We start from the raw sequence: 23,034 nt of genomic DNA on the forward strand, positions 1-23,034 counted from the left end.
TAGCCAGCATTTATTTTTTCAGCAGTTTGTGCTACAGTAGCTCTTCTGTGGGATTGGACTAACCCCATATGGGCTAGCCTTCATGCCCCGTGCGAATCAATGAGCCTTCGACACCCATGACCCTGTCGCCAGTTCACCGGTTGTTCTTCCTTGGACCGCTTTTGGTAGGTACTAACCACTGCATACCAGGAACACCCTACAAGATGTGTCATTTTGGAGATGCTCAGACCCAGTCATCTAGCCATCTTTGATAGTTTGGCCCTTGTCAAAGTCACTCAGATCCTTATGCTTGCCCATTTTTCCTGCTTCCAACACATCAACTTCAAAAACCGACTGTTCTCTTGCTGCCTAATATATCCCACCCACTGACAGGTGCTACTGTAATGAAATAATCAACGTTATTCACGTCACCTGTCTGCGGTCATAATATTATGGCTGATCGGTGTAACTTCCCATAACGATCCAACATCACAATGCACGTACTAAACTGGTAAATACCGATACTATTAATCAGTGAAGTATTGTACTATATGGCAAATTTCATTTATTTACCTTGTCAGTATTGTGGTATTTATGATGACCAAATGAAACCTTTAAATAGGAGGATCTTGCCATACATTTCAGTAAACATAATTCCCATGAACTAATAACCCAACCTCCAATTTACCAATGCGGGAAATTAAGGCTTGGTGTCAATTTGGCATGGGTGCATGTCTGCTAAACTGTACATAAATCAATCACCATGCACTGCATTCTCCTTATTTCTCTTAATATTCTTAGGAATGAGCGTATACTGCCACCTGCTGCCACCTACTACACAACATTCCATTTATTTGTAACTTCCATTTCAAATCTATGAACTAAATTTCCTCGAGTGAATACACACCTTGCCTTTATTAATTGGACAGTAACTTTTAATCAAAGTGACTTACAACAAGGCAGAAGGCTATCCAAGCACAGAGTTGAGCAGCACTCAAGGGTTTTTCTCCACTGGGCGGTCAATGGGATTTGAACTCATAACCTTCCGGTTGCAAACTCAAAACTGCTGAACTTCCCCATATCGATGATCTCCTTGTTATAATTGTTTAAAAACGAAATTAAATACAGCCAAAGTATGGACACTTCTGACGACATTGCAAATAATCAGGACCAAAAGCTCAAGATGTCCATTGAAAGAGAGCTTCTGGATTTCTTCATCATCTTGCAGTCAGTGATGCTGTCCAAGCAGGATAAAGGTTCATTTGTTCAGTAATGTTAATGTTGTGGGAAGGAAATGATGACAGGCCTCCGCTTTAGAAGATGGGGGAAAAAAAGAACATCAAGAAAACGAAGATGAAGAAAAATATGATGGACAGTCGCTGTATATCCACTCCATAAACTCAGACTTTTTTTTTTCTTAATTGTTACAGTCCATGTACAAGCTCTTTTGCTTGAAAAGGTATAATACAAATACAGACAACATGACTTCTCTTGCCATTCCCATAGTGCAAAATTTATAGTTGGTAAGGTAGAGTGCCCAGAAAGGATCTTTTGTACCCCTTTTTTAAAAAATTATATACATATATTATTTATATATAACGTCAAAAGGCGTCTCCTTTATCCAACAGCATAGTGCTTTAGTTTCCAACAGAGCAATATTCTTTGCTTAGACATCTAGTGAGGATGAGACTTTTTAATCTATTTTTTTCCCTTTAAGCACTTAAGTTCATCATACCATTAAGAATTAGTAAGGAGTAATAATGGAGTGATATCAAACAAACAAACAAACAATCAATCAATAAATGATATTTTTCTGTAACTGTACAGTTTGCAACATGTTGAATCTTCATTAAGCATAACCCAGCAACTGTGAGAGGGGAGGGAAGGAAGGAACGGCCTAGTGCATCTGATCAGGCATGCCATGTGCTTATAACGATATGTTGCGATAATTATCACGTACAATATCAGTATATAGGACATCTCCTCAGTGCCAGGCAGTTCTCGTCACATGAAAATGTCATATCAGCACATGCCTACATCTGATATATGAAAATACTTTCAGTAGGCGTCGTCTAAAGGCCCTGGAACTAAAAACTGGACAAATATATACTGGGTCCTTTTGTCTACATAAAGTATTTGTTTAAAAAGAAAGGTGGCTAATGTCCATAATATGAATGGAAAATTATATAATACAGTATTATATTAAAGCATTATTTATTAATAATAATAATAATAATAATAATCTCCTTGCAATCTAATAGCTAGAACTAGTTGTGGTTGACCAGTCGCTGGAGCTGATGCTCTAAAGGTCAGGCTTTGTATGTGTGAGTCAGTGCTGTGGTCGTAATTCGATTGCCTAGTCAAACCCCTTTTCCTGTCCTCATTGAAAAGTCTTGAAAAACCCCTTTCTCTTCTTGTTTCTTTTTGTCTTTTACAAGATGACGAGTAAAAAGGAGATCAAAGTGGCCATGAAAGGGCGCCTGGATTCTTGGGAATGTCGCACTGGGGTGCTAGCTGCATTTGCAGTGTGTGGTGGGGGGTCTGCTTTAGCATGTTTACCCACTGTAGGTCTCTCAGGCATAATTTTGCTTTTCGAATGTACGATGTTCTCGGATGAAAAAGTATAGATGGGGGGGAAAACTTTTTTGCCCCTCATATATATAGTTAAGAATCAGGGACAAATGTCATGTTTACAGAATCAGTTCCCACCATAAGTATTGGGACAGTGAAGTCAATCTTTTTCAGTACACTGTTGATTTAAGGGTGGTGTGGTTTTCGTCGTTTTGAAATTAAGATTTTTAATCTTCTTATTTCACTCCGTCTGCGTTTTCCTTGTAATTAGGTTGCCTACGTAGGCAACATTTTCATGGCAGCACTTGTGCCCTCGAGATAAAATCTGTCACACTCAGAAGCAGCATAAGGACACCTGTCTTTTTTTGTTTCGGACAAACACACACTAGGAAGAACATCGTAAGTATCCTTCTGTGCAAGGGCAATTCTGTAAAAAAAAAATTTTTTTTTTTTTTTTAAACATTTGAAGTACCGGTATTGTCAAACCAAGTCCTGTTTTGTGTCTAACATTTGCAGGTAAATGTAAATATTTTTTTTTCATAAGTAGCATTTAAATAAGTAACATGTCATTTTTAAACCTTTATAAAGGTCAGGCAGCTATCTGTAATTATAACTTGATACGAGTACATGCTTAAACTGTGGCTTTAATCGGATTCTTTTCGATGTGTTGCGAATATTCTTGGTTTTAGCAGGCGACAGCAAATTAAAAGCAAGGAACAGCGCTGACTTCACTGTCACAGTATTTACAGAGGGCAGTATGCAGTACTGGGTTTTTGCCCTTTCAGTAAGACAGAATAAAACAGGCTTAAGAACCGGCTTAATCACTTTGGAGCCAATTTAAAAATATCTTAGCTATTAAACAGTTAAAATCAAACACGTAAAATCAAAACCAGGAGCAACAAACACATAAAAAACTAACACAGCAAAGGAATAAATAAATGTCTCGCTTTTCTCTCACCAGCCGGTCTTCAAACTTCCAAATTGTTCACAGGAATCTTTGCCCTTCTGCTTCAGTTTTTACCACTTTTACCATGAATTATTCTGTTATTAGCTGACTACGGTAACAAGCTAAATCTAGCCTCCTTGATCTTTGTGTCAATCCTCCAGGACGTAAGAGGAAAGCAAAACAGGAGACATATGAACAGTCACAAGCAGACCAAACGAGCCACCTTTTGAGTCTAAGAGCAGCCGCAGCGATCCACCACCATGCCAGGAATCTTTCCGTGGATGATCTGCTGCTTGTCGTTAAAATAGAGCATATTTATGGGTGACATTTTGGTGGGTGTACAGCAAGGGCCGGCCGAACCTCGAGGATTAGCGTGCTGCACCAAATGGGTGTGTGGGTACTTCTGCATGAACATGTACTCACACTGGCCTGAACAGTAGTTGGCCTTGTAGCGCTTAGGAGCAATGATCCAATCCCATCCAAATGCCTCAAAGTCCACTGTGAGTGGGTAGCGGCAGCAGCGAGATTCGGTTGAGTGCTCGTCGCAGTCCAGGCCAAGATTACGACGCGAACGCTTTGTCGTCTCGAGAACCTTCACCTCCAGGAACGGCTGCTGGAAATCAGGGGGAGGGAAATGAGAGGGAAAAATGAAGGAAGACAGGAATGAAACAGTGAGAGACAGAAAATCGTTTTTGAGATTTCGATGCAAGCAAATGACTGCATCAAGGAATCAAGAGACAGGTGAAAACATGGAACAATAGCTATATACAGCTGGCTAGATGCTATACAGTATACACAGCTGCCAATCATTTTATGCAAGTGCTTGGGTGTCATGAGAATCCTCACTTCCTTTAACGGCTGCTAGAAATCAGATGCCAAATTTGTAAGAATTTTACCAATCCAGGAAATTAGTTTACATGAAAAGACACGTGTTAAACCCACTCTCAAGTCGTATCCATTGCTAACTTCTTGTGTGGGTTGGTTTCTATAAATTCTGATGTGTCAGTAGTTTTCAGACCTTGATAAACTGAAAATTGCAGGCTATATGTGATCTTTGGCTTCCTGTTTTTGTCCTAACCTTGACCTGTACGCACCTAGTGATTCTCAAGAGATTGTGAACCCAGTGTCTTCGCGATTTCATTGTTCTCAATAAAGCACTGATCTCATCTTGCGGCCAAGCAGCTGGACACAAGCATGAGTTCAGCAAGAAGGGGAACAAACCACAAGGCCACTGAGGTCAAATCCTGTCAGCTTGCACTCTGCTTTCTTTGTTGGATAAAGAGAAAAGAGAGGTCCAGGGGGAGTTTCATTCTTTCTCTGCTTTTTATGTTGTTTTTGTAGTCTGCTAAAGAGTCTCTGATCTTTTTTTTTCCTTCTTTGCTTTTAAAAACAGCTTGCTGTCCAAAGGGTTGGGTTGTTACTTACTTCTGGAGAAGTGAAGTGGACTTGACCTTTTGAGTATCAACAATGGGCACACTTGCCAAAGTTTCTGTTTTACCCAGTGTTTCTCTTTAATTTTAAACCCTACCAAGCTCTATGACTTAATTTTAGCAAGTTTATGAATAGCAAATTTAAAAACTTCTTGAAAAAAAAAAGAAAAAAAGAATTTTCAGTGACACCACTGATCAGCAGGTCTAAGGGTCCTTACCAGCCCTTCTTCTCCAGGCCTTAGTGAGGTCACAGCCAGATCATTGCCACTTTCATCAAAGGCATTTATATCAATGCCCCAGTTTGTGTGTGGCTGCTTGAACCAGTTCTGCAGGACATGTTTAAAGTCAATGCTCTGCCAGTAGCCTGACCGTGAGTTGAGCTCGATTTTGAGGGAGCGGATGCGGATGTGGCGGCTGCCCTGATCAGTTACAGGTTTAAGACGCAGGATCTGCAGGTAAACAGTAGAAGTTTGTTGCAGTGGCCGAAGGTAAACCCAGAGCTGGGCTTTCAGCACTTTAGTGAACATCAACTTGGGACTGAACTTGAAGAAACAGCAGCTTGGTTTTCCATCCACCTGGACTATTGGCTCCGCTGTGTAAAGAGAAAAACAACAGGGCATTTCAATAAGAGTTGATTGAACAGTTTCTCTTAGCCAGATGACCAGCTTCAAACCAGAAATGTGAGCGGCTTACGTCAAGAATATTGTCAAATGTATTGTAACACAGCCAGTTGCTTACGATTTGGTCTCTGAAGATATTGACCTAAGTCTATTCAGCACCTTGGACAGTGGCTTTTGAATGATGTGCTTCTTAGTTTTGGACAGTGGCTTTCAAATCAAGTGCTTCTTAGTTTCGCAGACCAAAGGTTTATGTTTCTCTTAAGAGTCTCCTACTGTCATCAATAAACATTGCCAATAGTGGGTGATTTTCACTTAAATGAAGTATTTTGACTGCAGATGACCAACCACCAGGGCTTTGAACCGGAATTTTTTTCCTATTGGTTCGTTCCGAACAGAAACGGAATTTTAACGTTTCCGGTTTTGGGTTCCACCATTAAATAGACGTTCCCGAACCGGTTAGAACAAAAAAAATTCGTTCCCGGAACGGTTAATTACGTTCCCTGTCAGCTGTTTAACAAATGGCTATAAAATTATGTCTCTGTCTCATCCAGCTTAAGCCAAATGTAGGCTAATTCTATTACAACCTTCATTAAATAAGACAAGAAATAATTCAAAACAATTATTATTTCAAATGTTGGTGATTTGGATTCTCAGTATGTCTTCCCATCTACACAAACAGAAAAAGTGCCAAAAATGAAAGATAATTAGTTTAGTGTGTTACCAAAGGCGAGTCAGGCCCTATAGAGGGCTACCGCATGACGTCACTGCGCCGCGAGATTTTGTTAGGCGCCATATTGGAAGACCAAGTACACATCTATGCAAGTACATACACACATAAAACAAACTACACCTGAAATGTAGCCAGGGCCGGTTCTGCCCTAATCTGGACCCGGGTGCAACATCGCGCAAACACCCCCCCCCAAAAAAAACACCAGTCTAAATCAGGACAACCATCACATAACTATAAACATTTTATATAAACTATTTTAACTAAATGGGCTATAATAAATAAGCCTGCAGGCAGCCACAGCGGGCTGCCTCAGAAAAGTAACCATTTGTCCTACCTTAAAACTCGTTTTGCATTTTCTGCCTCCTTTTTTGTATTTTCGACCCTCCGTTTATTTTCTTTCCTTTTCTGAAAACCCGATTTGTGTCCAGACATTTTGTTCTGCTACCAACGAACTAACTCGTCAGGTCTCGTCTCTCGAGTCCGCGATGATTCCCGTGGGAAGGGCAACAACTGATACATTTTTACAAACAGCCAATAGGGAGGTTGCATCGTTCAGGCTCTTCTTTGCTCAGACACTCAGTAATGGAGACGTGATAGTAGTCCACCTTCCCGCTCTCTCCATTCAATCAGCGAACGTCACACAGGAAGTGAACCCCAGCAGGTCATAGAAACTTGCGCAGGAGAAGAATGGCTATTTGTAGGCTACAGAAACTTTGAGGAACGAAATAAAAATCGGTATTAACCGGTTACCATTATTTTTAATAAACGTTTCTGTTCCGGAACATAAAAAATAAAGTTTCTGGTTTCGTTTCTGTTCCATGTGAAATAGAAAAAGTTCCCGGTTTTCGTTTTCGTTCCTTGAACCGGTTCAAAGCCCTGCCAACCAGACATTTATATGTCTGTCCCTTTGGTAAATAAAGATACCTCCAGTGTCTCCACTTGCCAGTATCTTTAGCTAAACTCCATCCATCCATTATCCATAACCGCTTATCCTGTGCAGGGTCGTGGGCAAGCTGGAGCCTATCCCAGCTGACTATGGGTGAGAGGCGGGGTACACTCTGGACAAGTCGCCAGATCATTGCAGGGCTGACACACAGAGACAACCATTCACACTCTCATTCACACCTACGGTCAATTTAGAGCCACCAGTTAGCCTAACCTGCATGCCTTTGGGGGAAACCGGCGCACCCGGAGGAAACCCACACAGACACGGGGAGAACGTGCAAACTCCACACAGAAAGGCCCTCGCCAGCCACTGGGCTTGAACCCAGAACCTTCTTGCTGTGAGGCAATAGTGCTAACCACTACACCACCATGCCACCTTGAGCTAAACTCAAATCTCATCTCATCTCATTATCTCTAGCCGCTTTATCTGTTCTACAGGGTCGCAGGCAAGCTGGAGCCTATCCCAGCTGACTACGGGCGAAAGGCGGGGTACACCCTGGACAAGTCGCCAGGTCATCACAGGGCTGACACATAGACACAGACAACCATTCACACTCACATTCACACCTACGGTCAATTTAGAGTCACCAGTTAACCTAACCTGCATGTCTTTGGACTGTGGGGGAAACCGGAGCACCCGGAGGAAACCCATGCGGACATGGGGAGAACATGCAAACTCCGCACAGAAAGGCCCTCACTGGCCACGGGGTTCGAACCCGGACCTTCTAGCTGTGAGGCGACAGCGCTAACCACTACATCACCGTGCCGCCCTACTCAAAATATGGTATATATATTATTTAAAAGCCACTGCATTAGGAACACCATACTAATACTGGGTAGGGTCCCTCACCCCCTTTCTCAGAACAGCGTCAATTCATTGTGGCATGGATTCTGTGGCATGGACTGGAAACCTAATACCTTGACATTACTGCATGAAATTATTGCTACGCATATGTCAGCTGCAGATCCCTGCTTTCATTCTCCCACATCCCAAAAGTGCTCTAACGAGTTCAGATCTGGTTACTGGGAAGGCCACTGAATGACAGTGAACTCACTATCACATTCATAGAATCTGTTTGAGATGATTGTTTTGTGGCATGATGCCTTATCATTATAAGATGGACAAAATGTGGCCATAAAGTGATGCACATGGTCAGCAGGAGTACCCATGCTGTGGCATCCAAACAACGCTTGATTGGTACCAAGGGGCCCAATTTGTGCCAAGAAAAAATATTCACCACACTATTACATCACTACCATCAGCCTAACACAAGGTAGGTTGGCTCAATGGATTCATGTTGTTGTTGCCAAATTCTGCACCAACCTTCTATATGTTACAGGAAAAAAAATCAAGATTCATCAGGCAGGCAAGATTTTTCCAATCCTCAACTGTCCAGTTGTGCTGAGCTTGTGCCTCCTGTAGCCACAGATTCCTGTTCTTGGCTGACCAGACTTGAATCAGATGTGATCTTTTGCTGTTGTAGTCCCTCAGTTTCAAGGTTCGACATGTTATGTGTTCTGAGATGCTTTTCTGCGCACCATGGTTGTAAAGAGTGGTTAGTTGATTTACTGTAGCCTTCATGTCAGATCACATTTTTTCCCCATTCAGATGACTGATGTGAACAGTAGGCCCTGGTCACACTACAGCTCGCAATGGGTTTGTGAATATTTGGCAATGAAAACTTGGTAACATTGCCACCAATTATGCAATACACGGCGATTGTTCTCTGAGCTCTGTGAGTTGTTTTTCGATGTGTCTCCGCCTTGTGAGTGGCCAAAAACGTCATGAAAAAATTAACTGCGTGCATTGAAATTTGGTGGTGATGTTTTTGTTGACATTTCCTCCGGGTGCTCCAGTTTCCCCCACAGTCCAAAGACATGCAGGTTAGGTTAATTGGTGGCTCTAAATTGACCGTAGGTGTGAATGTGAGTGTGAATGATTGTCTGTGTCTATGTGTCAGCCCTGTGATGACCTGGCGACTTGTCCAGGGTGTACCCCGCCTTTCGCCTGTAGTCAGCTGGGATAGGCTCCAGCTTGCCTGCGACCCTGTAGGACAGGATAAAGCAGCTAGAGATAATGAGATGAGATGAGATGAGATGAGATGAGACGAGATGTTTTCGTTGACATTTCCTCCGGGTGCTCCAGTTTCCCCCACAGTCCAAAGACATGCAGGTTAGGCTAATTGGTGGCTCTAAATTGACAATAGGTGTGAATGTGAGTGTGAATGGTTGCTCGTCTCTGTGTCAGCCCTGGGATAACTTGGCGACTTGTCCAGGGTGTACCCCACCTCTCGCTCATATTCAGCTGGGAGAGGTTCCAGCTTGCCTGCGACCCTGTAGAACAGGATAAGCGGCTACAGATAATGTATGGATTGATGGATGTTTTCATTGACAAACTAAGCGGTGAATACTCGCAGGTGGGTTTAGGAATACTTCCCGAAGCTCAAGGATCCTTCGCCGAGCCTCTTGAGACATATTTGTCACGAATCCATGTCCCTGATGCTCACAGGAGCCTCATCAACACAGTGGCTTGGCATAGCCTAACCTTCGCCAAGACTTAAAAAGTCGTGCATGTACGTTCAGGGCTCCTTCAGCGCGCGTTGTGCGCACACTTGGGATCCAGTCGTGATGGGAAACACCTGATGCTGATTTGAGTGTAATCAGCACGCGCATATAAGGGCGCTGTTTTCATACAGACTTTGCAAGTATTCTGTCAGGTATGAGGCGGTAGACGGCTGTAAGTGCAGGAAGAGTGTTTATTAGCAGGCGTGATATTTACAAAAACAAAACATGAGGCAAGTAACAAAACACAAATGAAACCAGAGGTCATAAACATGGCTAGAAACAAACGTGACAGTGATAATGATAATACTTCGCAAAGCCTCTGTATCCTTATATATGCGTGCTGATTGCGCTCAAATCAGGATGGAGTGTTTCCCATAACGACTGGCTCCTGTGAGCGAGCGTGATCACTCGAGCGCACGAAGGCGTCACAGTCAAGTGTTCGTCTGCTGTATGACCACAACTTTTAGCTTGCCTGTATATTGCCATGCATCGTCACCAAAACGCTTCATTTGCATCAATAACCCATCGCAAAGCTACAGTGTGAGCTGTAGTGTGACCGTAGCTTTAACTGTGTTTGCATGAAGTTGCATATTGCGTTGTTGGCACATTTGCTCTTTGGATAACCACATGATTGAGCAGGTGCACAGTTGTTCCTAATAACACTGGTTACTGTATCTTGCTCTGAAAACATCCATGTATTACAGTGTTCAACAGCTTGTTTTCCCAACTGATGCACATAAGTGCAGACAGCCAGTCAGACTGCAACCTTTAAGATCCTAAAACTGGTGGTCAGAAAAGACAAAAGAATGGAAAAAATGGATAGTTTTGGAAGCTCGGTTATGCTCTGGGAGGCATTTTGCTGGAGCATGGTTTGGGTCCACTTGCCCTCTGAGAAGGGTCATTCCAAATCAGTACAAAGTTATTCTGATTCATCACTTTTGTAACATTTCTGTCTCGGTCAGGATGATCCTGTCCCCAGGAACCTATGAGGATGAAAATGTGAATGACAGATTATGGCCTTCATGGTCACCAAATCTCAACCCAAATCAACAATTATGGGAGATTTTGGACTGAAGTTTTAGACAGAGTTCTTCACCAATATCAAAACAACAACTGAGGGAATATCTTTTGGAAGACCATACCTCCAGCACAGTTCCAGTGAATTTAGGCTAAAGAGCACAACCGCTTATCCTGTGCAGGGTCGCGGGCAAGCTGGAGCCTATCCCAGCTGACTATGGGTGAGAGGCGGGGTACACCCTGGACAAGTCGCCAGGTCATCACAGGGCTGACACATAGACAACCATTCACACTCACATTCACACCTACGGTCAATTTAGAGTCACCAGTTAACCTAACCTGCATGTCTTTGGACTGTGGGGGAAACCGGAGCACCCGGAGGAAACCCACACAGACACGAGGAGAACATGCAAACTCCACACAGAAAGGCCCTCATCGGCCGTTGGGCTCGAACCCGGACCTTCTTGCTGTGAGGCGACAGTGCTAACCGCTACACCACCGTGCCGCACAATTTTCTAAAAGCCTGTATTGTCATTCATTTTCTACTCAGTTTGATCACATATTAACTGTCATGTCAAAGGTTTTTCCATTAGGTTCATTTGAAGGTTCTGACTGCAAAGTTGAATTCTGGGCAAAATGTTCTATTTCTATTGCTGTTGGAGTTTCGAGATGTTTTGCTGCTGTACACATCGTGTATCCTGTATTGCCATATATTGCCGAGATAAAAAGCGTCCTGTGTTTTATGATTCCGGAGATTGCCGAGCAAGCGAGCAGCAAGATCACGTGACCGAGTTTGTGGGGCAAGTTTGACCTACTTTTAACCAAAACAAGTTGGCATGGACAAACGTGGTAGACTCGGCTCTCCTGCAAGCGGAAAAGAAAAGGAAAGCCTGCCGAGTGAGTGCAACTGCAAGATAGCGCAAGGTTAGATGGACAGATAACTAAATCATTCTAGCTAGTGATGAGCTATCTTAGGCTTAGAATACATGGGCTCGACTCCACGGTAGCGAGTATGGAGTTATACACCTAATGTTTTGATCTTACAGAGAAAGAAACGATGACACAAAAGCAGGACCAAATAAAAGATGTATTTGTCTTTTATTTCACTGATCTATTCGCGAATGTCAACCACAAATTACATCCCTGCGATTCAAAACTCTCCGAGGTCGATGCAGAGTCACGATGTTTTCTGCATGTCGCCATCTTGGTGTGACACAGTTCCATAGTTATGCTCATTAGTTCAAGCTCCTCGCATTTACCTATTTCCACAGGGCCGTACTGTTAACCTCAAGAGGGAGGATATTCAGTGTCAAAACGGAGAAAAGCGACCCTCAGCACATCAAAATGATCACATCTCGTTTGCATGATATTGTTCTTGCGAGACAAAGGAAAATGCCATGCACAATAAAACATTTTGAAAATTTCAGATGACTGCAGTCAGCACCTTTAACATGGAATTTTTATCAAAAACCAAAAAGACAACAATTTTATTATTTCAGTTGCACGAGTATTAAATATAAACCTATTAATGCCGCTCAAAAGCCATTAAAGATGAGCACTGCAATTCCATAAATGGACACTAGGTTCATGAGAACAGGGGCTGTTTCACAATCAGAGTAAATTTTTCGGGTCCATAATAGCCCAAAAATCAGACCTCAGGTTTTTGTGTTTCTCTGCTGTCAAAAATGATCTTTTGAGATGGAAATGAACTGCGTAGAATTTCACAGCTACAGCTCATATACTGGGCATGTTACTTGTGGTGAGAAGACGGCATATACAGTAGTGTATTTCTAAACTTGACCAGCTTTCTTATCGTCCACAAGAGTAAGGTATACAAAGTGAAAAAACTGTTGAAGTGTATGTGATTTTAAGTACAAATGTTTGAATACCGTGCAGCAATGTTTGTACATGGTGGTAACTACAATAACAGCTGAAGTGATGACCACAGTCCTTGTAGTTTTCCAGAGAGGACACTTTTTTGGCGGAGTCACATTTCAACCACATGTGAAGCTCTGCTGCAAATGTGTCTCGTGTCTGTTTCAAGTCCTGTTTTTTTATTGTACAACAACAGAGTATTCTGCTTCAAAAGGGACAAATATTTTCTTCAAAAAATCATTTACAACCTCATCATAAGGTGAGCGTTTTCCGGAGAGGACATTTTTGATGGACAAAGGATCCTGTTGGAGGCACTTATGCTACGTTCACACTGCAAGGCTTAATGCTCAATTCCGATTTTTTTGTGAAATCCGATTTTTTTGTGAGGTCGTTCACATTAACAAATATATGCGACTTGTATGTGATCCTCAGTATGAACGAAAAGCGACCTAAAAGTGTTCCGCATGCGCATTGCAGGATACGACGACGTCACACGCAGTGAGCATGGCCAGTGTTTACGGAAGTAAAACCGCCCGGTTGCGGTATGACCCATCCAATCTAGCTTGAATAGCTGCATCCCCCCAAATGGAAATCAGCTCCCTAACCTCTGCGTCCTTCCATTGAGAAGATTCAGAACCTTCACAGCCCGAAGCGTCCCTCGCATTGATGTCATGCGCAGGGGCGCAGATACGTTTTTTGAACTGGGGGGGACAAAAAACTGGGGGGGACAAAGCTGCCAGCAAACCAACTCCAACCCCGATATGCCTGTCAAACTTGTTGTGGGTTACCATAGCAACCAAGCTCGAGCTCGCAACCTGTGCAGTCTGCGCAGCTCAACCAACCGAATATCAGTCTTTGTTTTATGTGAGTTGTTGCAACTATGTATACACTGCTGTGCACCTCAATAAACCGAATGGTAATTAGTCTTTTGATTTTTCCGTGAGGTTTGCCTTATGCAAAGAAAGACAGCATAGATGTTTTTTCCTCCCTATAAGTGGGGGGGGACCGAACGAGGTGAATTTAAATCTGGGTGGGACGAGTCCCACCCTCCATCTGCGCCCGTGATTATGCGCCATGTTGTTGTAACTTTTTTTGAGAGACCCGCCGCCTACTTCAGCGCAGAACAGTGACGTTTGTGGCTTGTTGATGACGTGCAAGTCGGATGAATGTGACCTGGCGGTTCAGACTGAAGTCGCATATGAAAAGAGCGGATAGGAATCGGAATTAGGACCACATATCCAAACGGCCTGGGTCGGATTTGAAAAAATCGGATCTGTGTCGTTCATATTGCAATAAAAGATCGGACACAGGTCACATATGGGCGAAAAGATCGGATTTGAGTCACTTCAGCCTGCAGTGTGAACGTAGCCATAGTTTGCAAAAAATGTAACTTCCACTTAAATATCTTATTGTGAATGAAAGTTCTGTATATGTCCCAAAGTCAAACCTAGTTTGTACAAAAAAAAAGTAATGTAATTCTGAATTTAAAGCTAGATGGCCTTTCGATTTCATAAAATCTGTGAAATTTAGTTCCCTCTGAAATTTGGTCATTGTGATACATGTTTATTTCTGTAATATCTCACAAGAAAAAAAAAAAAAAACAGGCCATTCTGTGGCTGGGAAGTGATTTAATTTGAAGGGATTCCTGAGCAAATAATGTGCATGAAATCGCTCGCTTCGCACAGTCAAGCAGACAGAGGAAGTCCGTGTGCACATGCGCAAGTTTACCTTCTTCTTCTTTTGGGTTTTACGGCAGCTGGTATCCACAGTGTTGCATTATTGCCATCTACAGGTTTACCTTGACCGTGCGCTGACAGTTCCATCATTATTTCGCTAAACGAACAGCTGATCACACCAAGCTGCTCACTGACCGCCGATATTTATTAGTTTGGTCCTGCGTTTCCTTTCCTTCGCGACATAACGTCTTTTCTTCTCGCTTTCCATTACTGTAGTCGGTCTTTGACGTTTCATTCGCACACTCACATCCTCTATTTTTCTCTCCTGTTTCAAATTTGTATCCCACAATGCCTTGCGTGAACAGGGAAAGCCCACCACGTCATGCATGACATAGTATTTTGTATCGGGTCATGGTGAAGCAGGAAAAAATAGCAGAGAATTTAGGGCCACGTGGCCTTAAATTCATTAATTGTTCTTTTAAAAAAAAACTAATAAAATTGGAAGTCTGTGATTCGAATTCAGTAGCTTTTGGTCCGCTAAACAGAAATAACTGGGTGTCGGGGAAAATTCTTTTTATGACCTATACTTGAAAAATCTGAAAGGCAGTCTAGCTTTAAAGTATCAGTAAAGATAAAATGCAAAGAGACAATTCATACCATGAATCCTTCCAAAAAATTGTGTAATCTTCATAAAAAAATGTCCTTAATTTTCCTCTCCTGTTTCAAATTTGTATCCCACAATGCCTTGCGCGAACAGGGAAAGCCCACCACGTCATGCATGACGTAGTATTTTGTATTGGGTCATGGTGAAGCAGGAAAAAATAGCAGAGAATTTAGGGCCTCATGGCCTTAAATTCATTAATTGTTCTATTTAAAAAAAACTAATACAATTGGAAGTCTGTGATTCGAATTCAGTAGATTTCAGTCCACTAAACAAAAATAATTATGTGTCAGGGAAAATTCTTTTTATGATCTACACTTAAAATCTGAAAGGCCGTCTAGCTTTAACCAGTAAAATCTAAGCATAATAATTAAAGTAGAATTAAATGAAATGACCACAAGGTCAAAACTGAGCCCGCATTTGACTCTTAAACATATTTATAAGAACGTATGAGAGACATTACTGCTGTAAGTCGGGCTGGTGTTTCCCTGTAGAGACGGTAGAAGGTAGAAGAAACTCCAGCCTGTATATACTGGACCTAGTTGCAGGAGTTCGTGGTGTTATTCAATAAGACAACCATGATTGCGAAACAGCCCACGGAACTATTTGTTGTTCAGGTATGACATGTGAATCAGAAATTAAAAATCTGTGGAACATTTTAACAACAACCTTAACAACAACTCTACAATAAATTAGATTTTCTCATCATCTCTTAATTTTGCCTAATAGTAGCAAAAACAGTCATCGATAACAGTAATTTAACCAAAATAATTTGGATGCTGATTTTGTGTGGCGATTCCGCTACGAGAAAGAAATTCTGTCACGGTGAAAGACAATACAGCAAGAAGCAAAAGTACAAGTATAAATGGTTTTTAGATTCAAAGCAAGCTAATCCTGCATAGCCATATGTTTTCATTTCCTGCATTGTTCCCTACAGGGAAAAGTGTGCCTCCACCATTTTACATAAACTAAGGGGAGCTGTCAATCAAACCCCAATCTGTGGTTGCTTTGGCAACCCACGAGGGCTTCCTGTGTCAGAAGGTCACTCAGAGACTTCGGTCCAGTTAAGAAATGGGATTAAAGGTCAGCACTGGGAGCCTTTTACATCCCCACTGGTGCAGGGAGGGGTCGTGCGTAATAGCCAAATTGAGTTTGAAGGTCAAGGTCAGCCCTATGGCAATGAATGGTAATATCTTTTTCTCTGCTTTTCTGGTTTTAAAGCACACATTAAAGAAAAAAAAAAGTGTTCTGATTTGTTTCTTGTGAACTGGAAAGTCTTTCTCGCTGAATGCACAGTTAGTTGGTCTGTAATTAAATTATTTTGCATTTATTCGGTGACGTAAATGCTACAATATCCATTATGTATGTTTGTGAGTGGAAAGTTGAGAAGAAGCCAAACGAGTTTGAGCAGGAAGATCATCAAGCCTGGATGAGCTGTAGGTCTGCTCATTAGTGAGCGTAAATTGACAATATGACAGTGTTCCTCTCTGGAGGTTTGGCAAGGTTATGGCAATTAACGTTGGCATTACTGTAATGTTTACCGGAAATAAAAGACCAAATGATCCAGCACTTGGCCTGGATTTATTGTAATTGTCATTGTCGACATTTCCGAATGCAGCAAAAGCACGATGATGATGCCTCGTATGATGTATATAAACAGGACTAAATACAAAGTCTGAATGGTACAGTTACGAGTCTTAAAAATACACTGCAAAAAAACTGAATTTGAGGAGAAAATTACTTTATACTAGTGAAATTATCTTGCTGCACGGACAGATATTTTTACTTGACGAGACATCTTGTAATAAGTTGACTGCAATCTAGAACTAGGTTTAATAATCTCAGAATTGGTGTCTTGCATTCTTCTAATAGGAAATGCTCGATCGTTTCAACTATTTTCAAGATATTTTCACTTGCTAAGACATTTTTTGCAGTGTACTGTTTACCGAAAATATACACGAACAGCCACAACAAGCCACAATGTTTTGTCCATGTCTGTCCTCTCTCTCTCTCTCTCATTATCTCTAGCCGCTTTATCCTGTTCTACAGGGTCGCAGGCAAGCTGGAGCCTATCCCAGCTGACTACGGGCGAAAGGCGGGGTACACCCTGGACAAGTCGCCAGGTCATCACAGGGCTGACACATAGACACAGACAACCATTCACACCTACGGTCAATTTAGAGTCACCAGTTAACCTAACCTGCATGTCTTTGGACTGTGGGGGAAACCGGAGCACCCAGAGGAAACCCACACGGACATGGGGAGAACATGCAAACTCCACACAGAAAGGCCCTCGCCGGCCACGGGGCTCGAACCCGGACCTTCTTGCTGTGAGGCGACAGCGCTAACCACTACACCACCGTGCCGCCCCTATGTCTGTCCTGTACAACAGAAACCTCAAAACTAAAATATGCAGCCTCCGTTAATGATAGCTAGATTAGATTTAGTAATTCCACACCAATACTACCGAAGCGAACTTTAGACCCCAAATGTGTGTCTACATTTGGAGCCGTTAAAGTTGTCTTCTGCGTACACTGGCTTTTAGTCCGAATGTGCCAACAACGTAAGCAATAAAATCTCAGCAGGCAGAGGATTTTGCAAAAGGCGTAGTATAATTAATTGGTGGACAGGACGGCTCAATGCTAACGTGAATTGTAAACAGTACATACAAATAATAAGCAGCACATTCAATCCTGTGAACAAAGAGATCGCAGCCCTGCCCTCTTGTTTGCTATTGGCTCACAAACCCGAGGCTCATGAATTCACAGGTAACTGCGCTCAGAAGTAAACGTATCTTTCACTCGCCTTTCCTTCTCAACTGGATTGATTGGCTTTAACACTGAGCAAATTTTATTTGCGTTCAGTCTGATCGCTTCTTTCGATGTAAATGCAGAAAAGCCGTTTTCAGGTGTCTTCCAGCAAGAGGTAAAAAAAAAAAAAAAACCTGTAATGTTGGCACCTTGCTATAACTTGACAGTTTACATCTCAATGTTGCCAAATGAACATTTTGTCAAATGAACATTATTTATATATTTACTCTACCTTTGTTCGGTGATGTTCGTCCTTCAGGGTTGAACATGACCATGACTTCAATTTTCTGGGTAGCGGTCGTGGGTCCGGAGGTGACTGATGAGGCCAATCCGGGCTTTGAAAGTACGCCCACATGTACCTTCAAAGCCCGGATTGGCCTCATCAGTCACTTCCGGACCCATAACCATAGCAGATAGACAGTTTACAGCTCATAACGTTGCCCAAATTAACATTTTGTCAACATAAACTAACATTATTTATATATAGCTTTGTTGAGTGATGGGTTATAAGGAACTAATGACGAAATTTTATAGCACGTGATAAAGCAAAGCATTACTGAGCATGAAAATCCAAACTAATATCTTCAATACAACCAGAGATGGTATGGAGTAGAGACGGTATGGTCTACTGCTTAAAATGTCAAAGTCGCAGTGTGTAATGTTCAGCGTGGCAGCTGTATCATATAAGTCCTGCCTCTGAGTAAAAAGTTTCGATTACCTTGTGGAGCAGATTGAACAATTTCAAATCTGCGTTTTAAAAGCCAACATGTCGACCTGTTTCTGGTATGTAGGTTACTCCCCCATACTCAAGCAGAAAGGAGCCTGATCCTGAAAATAGTAAGACTCGGAGCGTTGCCCAGATGGCCTCTGATGGCCACACAACATGCTCTACACATTTATATTAGAAGCATTTTTTTTTTTTTATAGGAAGTCATTTGCCTACCTGAACAAGTTCATCAATTTTTGAGTTTTCTCATTCACACTGGACATGACTATAATGCTCAAAATAATGTAATAACACTCCTTAACTTAAAGTATTTTAATAACTTTAGCCAACCATAACTGTATAACAGTTATATAAAGACTAATTCATTAAGGAAGCTGATAATTGTCATTAAAATACAGGGTGTTTAAAAAAAAAACCAAAAACCTGATACCATTTCACAATCTACTGTAATAACTTTGCCAATCCTTGTTCAACTGACCTCAAATTTTAACAGCGTGTGTGGAAACAGGTCAAAATTTTATGTTTAATGTTTTTTGTTTTATCTTTTTAGGTATAGAAATGCCATTCGCTGGAAAAGAAAAGGCGTTTTGTGTGTTCGAGTACGCTCGAACACAGTCGAACAAGACTGTATGACAGAATTCTTTAAAAATGCACCGACTGCAATGCAGATTTGGACACGGCACAAAAAGTTCAACGAAGAAGGCTGTCTGTGTGTCAGGCAGCGGGCAGATTGAAAATTTGTCAAATTGTTCATGGAATCCACATGCCTTTGAATTTCTCATTCAAAATTTGAGGAATAAATCTGATATTGCTCATCATTAAGCCCGTTCAGTTTCGTTTGCCTAGACGATGTAGTTTCTGGGATATTTACATCTCAAATAATATCTTTTTTTTTTTTTGGAAACACCCTGTATTATTAATTGTCCAGCTTCTACATTGTCTCCACGTCGTCTACTGTATTGTTTGCAAACTGAAGAATAAGTCCAGTTATAGCAGTATCTGGGAAAAAAAATGCAGCATGGCCAAAATAAACACTTCCTGTCTTCGGACTCTGATGCTGCAGTCTTCAACAATACACTCAATCACATCTCATTTTCCCCTTCAGCCATTTTATTCAATTCTTAATTCAAATATCCAGTTATGCGAGAACAAACTGCGCTGTACAGCCAAGCGCTTTATGCAACGTTAATGTCAGATAACGATTAAGCTTGTGTCACCGATCTCACACACAATGCTGCTGGTCTCTTTAGAGACAACACACACACACCATTTTACTTCTTTAAAAAGCCTGACATCATTAAATTGTCCCATTTTAGTCGAACAAAGACTACGAATCAGTGAACTTGAAATTTCAGTGTAAGACTAGTTAGTATCTGATGCTAGTGGTGAGTGTTAAAAGCAAAGAGGGGATATCTGAAATAATCAAATTCAGTTCTCAGGGGACTGTGTGTGGTGGTGGTGGTGGGGGGGGATGGATTACAGAGTGGGGGTGGGGAGCGGAAAAAAAAAATCAGCGCTATTCTGTTTTGTTGTTGTTTTGTTTCATTTTTAACAAGACTTCGTGATATCCTATTCTTTCATGAACTGTACACGTCAATCGCTCCAACTGAAACGTGTCACGGACACACTAATTGGTAAACTGTGTAGTAAACCCCATGTCATGCCGCATGTGTGATTGGACAGCCAGCTGGTGTCTACTCAACAGCTCTCAACAGAGGTTCTCTAATCTCGTATTGAGTCTCGGTATCAGATCGATATTGGCCTGAAACGGTGGATCGATTTTGGATAGGATTTAATACGTTTATTTTCTGATACACTCTGTATTTTTATTTGTAGTGTACATACTGTATAGCGTGATTCAAACGATGACTAATGATTGTCTTCTATAAATGTAGCAGCTATATCCGTATTATTATTATTATTATTATTATTATTTTTCATGATAAGGCTCTATATAGCAAGTCTGTGATTATTTCTAAGCTACTTATGCATAAGGTTTTGACCCTCAATACCGTCGAAACAAATACGAATTTTCAACCTGATCCTTCTTAAAAATGATTAATTTTAACTTTTGTTGCAAAGCGTCTTCACATTTATTCAGAGGCATGTAAATAGCATTTTGAACACAATTAAACACATTTAAAATCTGAATTTTGACAAATGAGCTTAATTAGCTCACTAAAATAAACACACCTGTGTTTAGTCTCATACACATTTGATGGTCGGGTCACACATCTCATTTGCATGTTTGGGTTAAACTGAAGTTTTGTATCTGGCTGGATGGCAAAAAAAAAAAAATTCCCAAAAGGATTTTCCTTCCCACAAAAAAAAAAAAAAGCTGTGAAATAGAAAACGGTCATCTGTTTTTGTGTGTGTGTGTGTGTGTGTGGGGGGGGGGGGGGGGGGGGGAGTTTAGTTTGGCAACAGAAGCCTATAATGCTTTAGCCTGCGCCACGCCAATCCACCTCCCCACCCCAAAAAAAGTGGGCGGGATTCTATTTGCATATATATCTTTTTTATATATATTTTCTTAATGGGAAATGCAAATGTGGTATTTTGAGGGAAGTGTGTGTTCGAAAGAATGAATGTGACTCTAGGGGATCTCTGTGCACCTCTGGAAATTAATCATTCTGACACGTTAACGACTCCTCTAATAAGACAGGGGCCCAGCAGCACTCACACAGGCCCTGCACACTCTTTGTTCGGCCCTCGGGTCCCAGGAGGAATGAACGAGGGGAGTGGGGGAGGAGGACAGAGGAGAAGGAGGTTGGGGGATTCTCCCTCTCGAACATGAGGGACCTCTCATTTTCTGGAGGGGGAGATGGACACAAACATTACATCCACATGTGTCAAGATTTAGGAGGCTTTAGCTACAGTTGGGGTTGGAACGACACCCTAAATCCATGGTATGATGACAGCACAAGAGTATTCCAGTTTCCTAGCAAAATGACTCCTGATTCGGTTACATTTTTAAAATGAAACAATTAGTTCATACTAGATTTTAAGCGTCCAGTCAAATACTTGGTATAATAAATGGACGAATATAAAATGTGCTCAATAATCTCTAAAAAAATACTGATATCAGTATCATGTAATCATACTGCAGCTTCCTATTTTTTGATGACATTAAAAGGTCATACAGTGCTATAGGTGCGGCTCACATTTAAAGACTAACGCCGTACGATGCGTTGAAACAAAAGCAGGAATGCAAAGAAATCACACGGAGTTTAAATTTAATTCATGCCGTGTTGATGTAAATGCAGTTTTCAAGCTCGGAAAAAAGAGGACAGGCTGTTGGTTCTTCTTTCTCTGGCTCACAGTTGCAAGAAAACACAAAAACATGGCGCCAAATCAGATCACATAATGGATTTTTGCTCCAAACAAGTAAAGAAAACAGCGAGGCAAAAGTCTGGTGTGACTGAACCGTAGGTGCTAAAGAAGGTGCTTGAAATTCTTGAAGACGTTTCACCTCTCATCCGAAAGGCTTCTTCAGTTCTGGTGTGACTGCTAGTTTAGCATTGAGTTTACAATGCAGCAGAAGCTTGTGTTTGGCCCCTGTGTACCATTACACTTACGATAGGACTATTGTGTTATTTAACAATTGTTCGCCGGAGGTGAAGTGAATATCGGCGAATAATAACTGAGATGAAGTTGAGGTTATTATTTAACAGTTATTCCACAAAATCGAGTCGTACGAGCTGACAGCTGACGAGGCACGTAGCACCGAGTCGTCTATAAGCTGTGTACGACGAGATTGAGTGGAATAACTGTTTTATTCTATCCACATTCACTGAATTTTGAGAAACGGAGCCTTTTTATTTTTTGCAAATTCGATAAATAAAAACTTTTATACAAAACGCCCAACAAAATCATTTCCGCTTAGAATGTAAACAAACCGGCGAAATGACAGTAGCAATTTGTGAAAAATGCGATAATAATAATAATAATAATAATAATAATAATAATTCTTGAAAAATAAAAAAAAGATACATTCTTACCATCAAATACTTTTATTCCATATTTTGTTGCTTTTTTGTATTTTGGGGGAGGTTTCTTTTTTAGTGTTTTTTGGCGGTTGGCAAACCAACTTAAAGGTGCATTACTGCCACCATCTGGGCTGGAGTGTGGAACAGCAGATATTGGGGGGACGACAAAAAACTATATTCGTTTCGCTCTGTTTCTTTTAAATACTTGATCATTTTTGAGGTTTGGTTTTCGAGTAGAGTTTTTATTTCATCCTCGGTTGGTTCAGCAACACGCTCTGCCATTTTGTTTTTCTCTCCTCATGGTATATGAACTGATATCCTAGTAGTAGAGTAGCCAATCAGACCGCGATTGCTCATATCCAGTGAATATGGATTAAGACCAATAATCACCGATATTCACTGAGCCTGAGGCAGGTAATTGTTTTAGTATAAATATACAGGTGTTTATTGAAAAAAATTGTATTAAAAATTATTTCAAACTTCAGAATGTCAAAAG

General features: G+C 41.3%; 1 protein-coding gene across 1 annotated transcript in view; it reads right to left on the reverse strand.

Moving 5' to 3' along the window:
- Positions 1 to 3,058: 3,058 nt before the first annotated feature.
- Positions 3,059 to 23,034, reverse strand: part of gdf11 (growth differentiation factor 11) — a 54,858-nt gene continuing 34,882 nt past the window's right edge. Inside the window, exons 2-3 of the mRNA XM_060911030.1 lie at positions 5,145 to 5,518; positions 3,059 to 4,109 (exon numbers count right to left, since the gene is read on the reverse strand). Coding sequence (XP_060767013.1) covers positions 3,729 to 4,109; positions 5,145 to 5,518 — 755 coding nt within the window. The 3' untranslated portion in view covers positions 3,059 to 3,728. The remainder of the gene's footprint in view (positions 4,110 to 5,144; positions 5,519 to 23,034) is intronic.

Source organism: Neoarius graeffei, chromosome 26 (genome assembly GCF_027579695.1).
Source record: "Neoarius graeffei isolate fNeoGra1 chromosome 26, fNeoGra1.pri, whole genome shotgun sequence".
Classification (NCBI taxonomy): Eukaryota; Metazoa; Chordata; class Actinopteri; order Siluriformes; family Ariidae; genus Neoarius; species Neoarius graeffei.